The 10,672-nt window shown below is 45.0% G+C and overlaps 1 protein-coding gene across 3 annotated transcripts in view; it reads left to right on the forward strand.

Moving 5' to 3' along the window:
• LOC121956838 (potassium voltage-gated channel subfamily KQT member 2-like) overlaps positions 1 to 8,814 on the forward strand; it is a 28,310-nt gene extending 19,496 nt beyond the window's left edge. Inside the window, exons 14-20 of one of the 3 annotated variants that reach the window (XM_088071297.1) lie at positions 955 to 1,002; positions 2,580 to 2,688; positions 2,842 to 2,880; positions 4,612 to 4,743; positions 5,360 to 5,480; positions 5,580 to 5,755; positions 6,168 to 8,814. In XM_088071297.1, the coding sequence (XP_087927423.1) occupies positions 955 to 1,002; positions 2,580 to 2,688; positions 2,842 to 2,880; positions 4,612 to 4,743; positions 5,360 to 5,480; positions 5,580 to 5,755; positions 6,168 to 6,810 (1,268 nt within the window). In that variant the 3' untranslated portion in view covers positions 6,811 to 8,814. The remainder of the gene's footprint in view (positions 1 to 954; positions 1,003 to 2,579; positions 2,689 to 2,841; positions 2,881 to 4,611; positions 4,744 to 5,359; positions 5,481 to 5,579; positions 5,756 to 6,167) is intronic. The other 2 variants (XM_088071292.1, XM_088071294.1) reach the window with 2 other exon arrangements.
• The last annotated feature ends 1,858 nt before the right edge of the window (positions 8,815 to 10,672 follow it).

Here is a 10,672-nt window from a genome sequence, read left to right on the forward strand (position 1 = left end):
CAGCTCTGATGATTAAATTATGGAAATGTGCCTGTAGGACTGAACTGGCAGTAAAAGACCGACACAGACACAAACGCTCCCACGAGCGCGTCGGTGCACGCCTTCAAATGATATTACCCCTGACGTTCCCGAAGTACCACTGCTGTTGAGAAACGCTAAACTGAACAATTGTTGGATGAAGAGAGTCAGAGACACATTCAGTCGTAAATATTCAGAGGTTATGTTTTCTATCCAGGAACACTTTGGGAATAAGTGTTTTAGTAACACTTTTAAGGGCTGTCCTCTGGGATATTGTGTCTTGATAAAATTTAAATGGAATACCTCAAGCAATAAAAGGACTAATATACAGTAGTTACTCCTTAACCGCCACCATTCACACACACACACACACACACACACACATTATTGTACATTATACACATTACATATTATACACATTATCCGTTAACAGTATTACACATTAATATTTATTCGTCTGTTGAAGTGTTGAAGCATCTGAAATAAAGTAAATAACTGATGTTGAGACAAAAATCCAAACAGATTTCGAACATTTAAAATCTGCTGTATTAAAACCTCCAACCACACAATGTCTGGATCAGCCTGTGAGCTCAGAGTAACGTCCGTCTCTCTGTGGTCCGTAGATGTGTCCTCTTCAGCCGCTGTCCTCTATGTGTGTGTTTGTCCCGTCACTTTAGACCAACAAACAGATGTGATGTCGGCTGTGGACGTCACTGAACCAAAGTTTACTGAGTTAACTTTTCCTGCTCTGTACTCACTGTCCGTCTCAGTGGGTCCATTTCTGTCCTGCAGTCATGTGATCTGTCGGCAGACTAATGTAGAGTAAAGACATTGATGAGACACCCGTTAGCTGGAGATCTCCGGACGATGACGGTGATGATGATGAGCAGTGTCATCCTCCTTTGATGAAGGTTTGTCTCCTCTCTCCTCCGGCAGTGCTGATAGAGATGCAGGACGAAGAGTTCAGACAGAAGAGCTCACCAGGTCAGACACACACACACACACTAACACGCTAAAACACACACGCTAACACTTACTAACACACACTAACCCTCCTCTAAGTCCTCCATCATCACTGAAGTTGTTTGCGTCCCCACAGAGTGCTGCAGGGAGGATGTTTTTCTGAAGCTAGCGTCGCCCTGGTTCCCTTGTCAAAAAGCCTCCGGTTTATTTATCGGATTTTGCATCATTGCAGAAAAGAAACGTTTATGATTCTTACAGGTTTTGTACAGCAGATCAAATTTCAGGATTTTTTAAGCCTAAATATGGTCAGCAGGAGAAAAAGCTAACATCAGGCTGTAAACACACCACACCACGGTCACATGACTCAGCATCTCCACCACGGTTACATGATTCAACGTCTCCACCACGGTCACATGACTCAGCGTCTCCACCACGGTCACATGACTCAGCGTCTCCATCATGGTCACATGACTCAGCGTCTCCAAGACAATCACATGACTCAGCATCTCAACCACGGTTACATGACTCAGCGTCTCCACCACGGTTACATGACTCAGCGTCTCCAAGACGATCACATGACTCAGCGTCTCCACCACAGTTACATGACTCAGCGTCTCCAAGACGATCACATGACTCAGCATCTCCACCACGGTTACATGACTCAGCGTCTCCACCACGGTCACATGACTCAGCGTCTCCACCACGGTCACATGACTCAACATCTCCAAGACGATCACATGACTCAGCGTCTCCACCACGGTTACATGACTCAGCGTCTCCAAGACGATCACATGACTCAGTGTCTCCACCACGGTCACATGACTCAGCGTCTCCACCACGGTCACATGACTCAACATCTCCAAGACGATCACATGACTCAGGGTCTCCAAGACGGTCACATGACTCAGGGTCTCCACCACGGTTACATGACTCAGTGTCTCTACCATGGTCACATGACTCAGCGTCTCCACCACGGTCACATGACTCAGCATCTCCATCACAGTTACATGACTCAGCATCTCCACCACAGTAACATGACTCAACGTCTCCAAGACGGTCACATGACTCAGTGTCTCCACCACGGTCACATGACTCAGTGTCTCCACCACGGTCACATGACTCAGCGTCTCCACCACGGTCACATGACTCAGTGTCTCCAAGCCGGTCACATGACTTAGCGTGTCCACCACAGTCAGGCTGTAAGCCGTGTTCATCCACCAAACATATTCAACCAAAAAACACATCTAACCAAACACAAGAACTTTGAGACGAGGGAACAGGAAGTGCTGAAATGCCAACTCGTTGTTCAGGTTTTTGGGCTGGTTCCTGGAGCATTCTCTAGAAAAGTGAACTAACTAACTAGTGAGTCTTCTGTCCAGCGTCAGACTGTACTTTTAAGACTTGTGTTCTTTAAAGTCGTCCTCGTGTGGAACGTCCAGCTCAGATGGATACTGGACTTAATGGGAACCTGGAGGCGGTAAGATGGGGGGGTCAGTAAATGTTGAGGGACCCTCAACAGGACGATCCGTCTATGATCAGGACATGACAGAAGTGTGATTTATGTCCAGACGTTTGAGACACTGATGCTGTTGTTTCAGAGGCCAGCCTGCCGGGAGAGGACATGGCCGACGACAACAAGAGCTGCCACTGTGAGTTTGTCCCTCAGGACCTGACCCCAGGGTTAAAGGTCACCATCCGAGCCATCTGGTACGTTTCCTCTCATCCAGGAACCACCGATCTGCTCATCGTTCATCGCTGTGCTCATCGTTCATTTGCTGCTTATTCTGCACTGAACTCATTCTGCTTTTGATTCACATTATTTTTTTGTGTTTGTTTTTGATTTATTTGTGCTCACCCCAGGGTCAAAGGTCACCATCAGCTGTTGGGTAAGAGCAGTCAGTCTGCCCTCCACTTAGCGCCATCCTTTTCTCTTGTTTCACTCTTTTCTGTTCTTCCACTCTCTTTGGTTGTCTGATACCAAAACTCCTCTGTCATGCTCTTTGGTAAGACATTCTTTATTATTATTAATTTTATTATTATTATTATTATTATTATTGTTACCCTTGTTCTTCTCCTTGTCGTTGGTGGTGGTGGAGTGTCTTTCCCTCCTCTTCCAGCTCCTCTCCTGTCTGCTTTTTAAAGTTCTAGAGTTATGTAAAGTTCGTGTGAACAGGATCAGGTATCAGGAGCTGATTCTGGATCAGCTGGGATCCAAAACTCCAGCAGACAAGACCAGCAGGCCTCCGAACATTCACTACATGTAGTTCCAAAGTGTAGTTTTAGTGTACTTTGTTTCTGTGCTTCCCCTGCTTTATCCATCCATTTTCCCGCCCTCTTGGTCCTGGACCTGGACCTGGCCCTGGTCCTGTTCCTGGGGTTGGGGTTGTGCAGGACTTGCAGACTGGTCTTCCTGCGGGGCTCCGGGGTTTCGTGTATTGTTGGTGACTTTTACCAGTTGTCAATTTCGTGCTCCTTCCCAACTGTCACTCACCAAAACTTCAAACTTGACATTGAGTCGTCTTTGCAGCTTTGTAGCTTTGTAGCTTTGTCTCAGGCTAAAGGAAGATAGCTCAAACATCGTTCTCAGTAGCCGTGTACACAGCTCTGCTTCACTGGCAATGGCAGAGGAATCTATAGCCTGTTTTTAGCGTGTTTACCAGTGTTCATAAAAACAGCGTTCACACGCTTACTTTGGTGGAAAACTGGATGTAAGGTGCCTCCTCTGGGAGGAGTTAATTCATTTTTTTTAGATTGTAGCCTTTAATGAAGCAGGTTTGTTCTCCTGAGATTAAAGATCTCCTTAACAAGAGCGGTGGGGCAAAGAACAGCAGCAGAGGCTTTCAACAGCAAGTAAAATTCACGTTAAAGCACATAAGATCCTGGTCCTGAGAATCAGGATTCTGGTCCTGAGAATCAGGGTCCTGATTAGATGTTGAACCGCCTCAGCTGACTCATCAGGTGGAGCATTTGTTCTCCACCTTTGGAACTGATTTAATGTTTGGATCCACCACCTAGTTCGTTCCAGACCCTCCACAGGTCTGAGAAACTAGATTCACTACATCAGTACTGTCACCCCTGTTCCACCAACACGGAACCGGTTCCGCTCCAGTTCCTTCACCTAATTTTAAATTGTTCAGAGCATTTTGAACAAAAATAAATTAGCATAAAACTGGTGGTTTTAGCAAATAACAGTCCGGCTGTTGTACGGATTTCAAGTCAGTTCTCAGCTGGAACCAAAAAAATCTGTTTTTCCTTTGACCTGAAGTGTGAACTGTGGCATCATCAGTGGGTGTGTCTTATTCTACATGCTGGACGGAGACGATGGAGACGTTTAGTGATAAATCACCTGGAGACAAAGAGCTGGTACAGTCTCTCAGGAACAGGTGGTTCCTGCTTGTTTTTTGGATGATCCTACAGCTCTCTCCGATCACAACACGACCCAGATTAAATCTGATAAAAAATAGTGAAACCGGCTGGTTCATGAGACGGCAACCAGGCTCCAAGAATCCTGAACAGAACCACTTCAAGAACCAGAGCTCCTGTGGTGGATCTGGAGTATGAGTGCCTTAGAGCAGCTGAGCTGGTGGCAGTTGTCAGAGTTTGACTTCCTGTTCTGTCCCTCTGTCTCAGCATCATGCGCTTCATGGTGTCCAAGAGGAAGTTCAAGGAGAGTCTTCGTCCCTATGATGTGATGGACGTGATTGAGCAGTACTCAGCAGGACACCTGGACATGCTCGCCCGCATCAAGAACCTCCAGTCCAGGTTTGACCTCCGACCTCCTCTGTCTGTCTGATTATTATTAATATTATTATTATTATTATCATAATCTTTATTTATAGAGCAGTTTTTGAGATCCACTGCACAAAGTGCTTCACAACATCACAACACAACTTTTAAACCATCAGGTTTAAAAAAAAAAAAAAAAGAGTTTGATGTTTAAAATCCAAATCCAAAAGGATTCACTTTTTCCTCAGTTCCTAGGATTTTAGGACATTAGTGTCTTAGCTAGAACCTTTTTTTGATCAACAAGCTTTTTTTATGCTGTTTCGTGCACTCTGACACCTTATGGATACTGCCAGTTAGAAAATGGTTGGGGGGCCTCAGGGGCCCTATCAGGGGCCATATTTGGCCTGTGGACCATCAGTTGAGAATCACTGCTGCAGGTCTTGTGTAACTTTAAGCTTTCCATCATCACTAAAATAAGCTCATGGATTATTTGACATCGGCTTCACAGTCGGAAAACTTGTGTCTGGTCGAGTCTCGACTCGATCAAGCCGTGTCTTCGACGTCAGCGCATTCTTATTATACGGGTTCATGTACGGAAATGTTGGGGAGCCCAGGTGTCCTGGAGCTGACTGAAGGTGTCTCCTGATTGCAGGGTGGACCAGATAGTTGGTAGAGGGACACCTATCACAGACAAGGACCGTCCCAAAGCAGCCAATGAGGAGCTTCCTGAGGACCCGAGCATGATGGGACGATTGGGGAAGGTGGAGAAGCAGGTAAGACTGTGAGCTCCAGAGCTCAGAACCTGCTGGGTTCTTCTGATCCAGCTTCAGACTTGAACTTCATTGGTCCGCTGCTGGTCTTGTGTCCTTCAGGTCCTGTCCATGGAGAGAAAGTTGGACTTCCTGGTTAACATCTACATCCAGCGCATGGGAATCCCTCAGGCTGAGACAGACGCCTACTTTGGATCCAAGGAGCCGGACCCAGCCCCGCCCTACCACAGTCCAGTGGACCACCTGGAGAAGAGCCAGTCCATCTCCAAGATCCACCAGTCAGTGTCCGCCTTTACTGGGAACCCGCAAAACCAATCACACCCCCCAAACCCAGTAACACCCCAAAGAACTACTAACTCCCCCCAGAACCAGTCACACCCCACAGAACCACTAACACCCCCCAGAACCACTAACACTCAAAAGAACCACAAACACCCCCCAGAACCAGTAACACCCCATAGAACCACAAACAGCCCCCAGAACCACTAATACTCAAAAGAACCAGTAACACCCCACAGAACCACTAACTCCCCTCAGAACCAGTAACACCCCATAGAACCACTAACAGCCCCCAGAACCAATTGTTTACCTTTGGTTTTCTGCTTGTTTACCTGTTGTTTACTGGTTGTTAACCGGTTGGTTACCTGTTGTTTACTGGTTGTTAACCAGTTGGTTACCTGTTGTTTACAGGGAGTGTCGGGCGGACGGCGCTGAAAGGAGTCACGTGGCGGGGAAGATGGTCCGCTCCAGCAGCTCCACCGGACACAGGAACTACAGCGCCCCCACCTGCCCACCCTCCACCTCCTGGCAGCCAATTAGCTCCCAGCTCCACCAGCAGGCCCCGCCCCCTCCCCAGCGTAGCCACGGTAACACTCCGAGTCCCGCGGGGGATGGGTCGCTCGTTCGACTCCCTCCTCCTCCAGCCGGAGAGAGACATGGAGGGAACCGATCCCACCGGCACAGCACCGGGGAGCGAGGAGGGGGGGAGAGGCCCGAGAGGGGAGGAGAGGGAGCCAACGGGAGCAGGGGGGGAGGGGAGGAGGTGAAGGCGGATAGCGACGCCTCCATCTCCATCCCCTCTGTCGACCACGAGGAGCTGGAGCGCTCCTTCAGCGGCTTCTCCATATCCCAGTCCAGAGAGAACCTGGACTTCCTCAACAACAGCTTCTACTCCGCCGCCCCCCTAGGAGACCGCCAAGGAGGAGGAGCAGGAGGAGGCGCTGCCCGCTGTGCCACTGTCCGGCCATACATCGCAGAGGGGGAGTCGGACTCCGACTCAGAGCTCGGCGCCCCCTCACCACACTCGGACCGGGCCTGGACCGGGACCAAGTAGAGCTGAAGGGTCAGAACCAGCAGAACATTCAGAACCAGAACGTTCAAACTAACGAGCAGAACCACCAGTAAAAGGGGGTCCAGACTCTAAACACCAGCTGGAGGCAGACTGAAGCATCATGGGAGCTGGGACAGAGCACCGGGGGTCACCGGGGGTCACCGGGGGTCACCGGGGTCAGCAGGGGTCACTGGGGTCACCTGGGGTCACAGTGCTCCTCTTCATCTGAATGTTTTAACCTGTACAGCAAATGTTTGTCCTCAGTGTCCACTGTGGGACACGCTCACACCTGACTGGATGCATGATTAAACTCTATAATCAGCGCCACATATTCACACCTCACTGCTGCATTTATTCGTACATTTAGTTAAAAAGGACGACACAATCGTCATGGTAACTACAGACTGCATCACCGTGCCCACCGCCTCATCTGTTTGTTTGTTTGTGGCACACAGAGCGACGCTGCAGGTTAACCTGTCTCTGCTGTGGCGTCCTGTGGACGGTGACGGTGTTAGACGATGGACTCTCAGATGTGACGGTGAGGTTTTACTTCCTGTCCCTCAGTGTGATGGACGATGTGTCTCAGACAGACAGGAGTCCTGAGTGGACACGTCTCTGTCTGTGGAGGTTCTTTGTTTTATTTCCATCCGTCTGTCTGAGCTTTCGTTATGTGGATCATGTCCGCTGCGTCTGTCCGTCCTCCGTATATCATAGATATGTGTCAACATGTCCCTCAGCAGTCCCCCAGGACATCCTCTGCAGCACCAGCTCAGATCAGAGTTACTCCTCTGCTTGAACTTGTTGAAACATTTCTGACTCGTGTATTGGCCTCAGGTTGTGCCGCGCTCTCGAGTCTCAGCTGACTCTGTATGCAATGACGGCGCGTCCACAAACTCGTCATGTTCTCACACCAGCTTCCTGTGGCAGAGTCACTGTTACAGGAAGTCAGACCCATCCTCGCCACAGATTTCCTGTCACTGTTTTGGGCTGACGTCTGGAGTCATTCAGGAACCTTAATGTCCTAAAATCCTAGAAATGTCCTAAAGTCCTAGAAATGTCCAAAGTCTTAGCAATGCCCGAAAATCCAAGAGATGCCCTCAAGTCCAAGAAATGTCCTAAAATCCTGGAAATGTCTTAAAATCCTAGAAGTGTCGTCAAGTCTTAGAAATGTCCAGAATCCTAGAAATGACCTGAAATCGTAGAAACATCCCAAATCCTATAGAAGTCCTAAATCTCTAGAAATGTCCTCATGTCGTACCATACAGTATAAATGCTGTGACTGTCATTTTGGAAAAGTGGTCCCCAAGCAGGGCAGGTTGAGTATCACTGCTGCTGTAAACGTTGTGATTCTCTGGTTTATGAACATCTGATCAATCAATTAATTAATTCAGTTTTTTCAATCTTATTTATGAAGCCCATTTTCACAGATGAGTTTGCCTCAGAGAGTTTTGAGCAGACAGCATCCCTCAATACTTAGACCCTCACAGAGACAAAGGACAAACTCCCCAAACAAACTCTGTAACGAAAAGGAGAAGGGAAAAAATGGTAGAAACCTAAATCAGCTCAGGACCAATATGTGATCAGATCAATATGTGATCAGCTGATCAATCCGCTCTCCTCTGATTGGTTCTTGAAAGCAACTCATCCTTCACGTCCTGTTGTGTCGACCTGGTTAAACGCGTTTATCCGTTGGAATGTAAACACACTTTATTCCTTGTGTTATGTGTCGTGTTTTTACAGAAGTAAAACAAAAATATTAAATTAATGAATGAATATCTTGTGAAGAATTTTTGTCTGTCGGTCATCTGACCGTCCACCTGTGTGTCCAAATGTTTAAACAACGTTCAAACATCACGTTCGTTTCTGTGGTCGCCGTCTGTCAGGTGAAATCAGTGAAATGTTTTGGAGAAAAAACGGTACGATAAATCTCAACATGCTGATGCTGTTTGTACAGAACGCTTCCTGTTTGAATGTATTTAATACTCATTAAAAACCTTAAACTCCTGACAGACCGTCTCCAGTCTCGTCTCATGTCTCCAATGAATTACACTGCTGAGACTGTCCGTTGCTGTGATGTGTGAGGACACTGGTTTATGAGGACATCGGTATGCATGCTGTTTGTACTCCAGTTTGTGTGGACGTTACTCTGGTTTGTGAGGACATTACTCTGGTCCATGGGGACATTACTCTGGTCCATGGGGACATTACTCTGGTCCATGTGGACATAACTCTGGTTTGAAAAAGTTGACACTGAGTTAATGATATCAAAAAACACCATAGCATAGCATTTAAAAAACTTGCCATTTTCAACCTCAAAAAAAGTTCATTCTATGACATATCCGAAACACGCCCTAGTATAGTATGTCGAAAAATCGTCCAAAAATGTTGCCCCTAAAAAAGTCATCGTATAGCAAGATGAAACATGCCCTAGTATAGTATGTAAAAAAATCAGCCGAAAAAGTCGAGCTTTCCGATGTCAAAAAACATCATAGGATAACATGTCGAAACACGCAGTAGTATAGTATGTCGAAAAATCGGGGGACTAAGTCGACCTCTCTGATCCCGGATTTGATTCCAGCCTCTGCCCTTTCTGTATGCCCCCCCCCATTCACACTCACACCGTCCTGTCAAATAAAGGCAAGAAAAGCCCCCCCCAAAAAATCTCTAAAAAAAATGACGTCCCAGAAACAGCTGGAAACTGCATAAAATAGCCTGCCGAAATACGCCATAGCATCACAGTTTAAGGAAAAGTGGTTAGGAAAGGAAATTATTAGAACACTTCGGCCGCAGTCACAGTTTGTGTTGAACTTTTTCCACTTTTGTGTTTCCTCCTTTTCTTCTGCCACAAAAATATGCTGCTGTCAGTGAGACAAACAATAACCAAAATATTTTATTAAGGAAAAAAAATTACCTTCAAAAATTAACAAAAATAATAATTAAAAATTACCAAAATATTTTCTTGAACATTCATCAAAAAATTTCAAAGAAATAAAAAGCCATTTATATATGAATATATTCATATATATATATATATATTTATATATATATAAATCACTAAAACATTTTCCTTTGAAAAAAAAATCAAATCAAATCAAAAGTAAGAAAAAATCTCCACAGCATGTAAAAACATCAAAAAACATAGTGGCATCATAATAAAATCTTGGCATTTAAAGGGTTAAAATTCTGAAAATGAATGAATATGATTAGGATTGAAGTTGGTTAAAAAATTTACTCTATTGTAAGTAGAAAATCATATTAATGTGTAATATTTTTATAGCTTGATTTTGAAAAAATCTGCACAAAAAAAAATGTGTGAAGAGTGATACGAGTGTGTTTGATATCAAAGTGGGCCCTACAGGGTTAATCAAATACACGTTCAATACATCTGGAACTGTATTTATTCATTTATTTATTTTTTAAAGTGGAACTTTTTTCATTTATTTATTCATTTATTTATTTATTTTTTGCATCTGGAACTTTATTTATTTATTTTTTACAGTGGAACTTTATTTATTGATTGATTTATTTATTTATTTTACAGTGGAACTGTATTTATTTATTTATTCATTTATTTATTTATTTATTCATTTATTTATTTTTTTACAGTGAAACTTTATTTATTTATTTATTTATTCATTTATTTATTTTTACATCTGGAACTTTTTTCATTTATTTATTTATGTATGCATTCATTCACATAGGTGTGTATTTATGTGGTTAATGATTTATTTACATCCCATCTGGATCTTACTTTATTTATGTATGTATTTAATCTGAAACTTCACGAAATAAAGATTTTATTATTATGACGTCACTTCATCTACGGGCAGCACCCGCCCTCCTCGAGAGCTTCACGCACTGCGCA

This window comes from Plectropomus leopardus, chromosome 2, assembly GCF_026936395.1.
Source record: "Plectropomus leopardus strain MGB_pleo_1.0 chromosome 2, ASM2693639v1, whole genome shotgun sequence".
In the NCBI taxonomy this organism is placed as follows: domain Eukaryota; kingdom Metazoa; phylum Chordata; class Actinopteri; order Perciformes; family Serranidae; genus Plectropomus; species Plectropomus leopardus.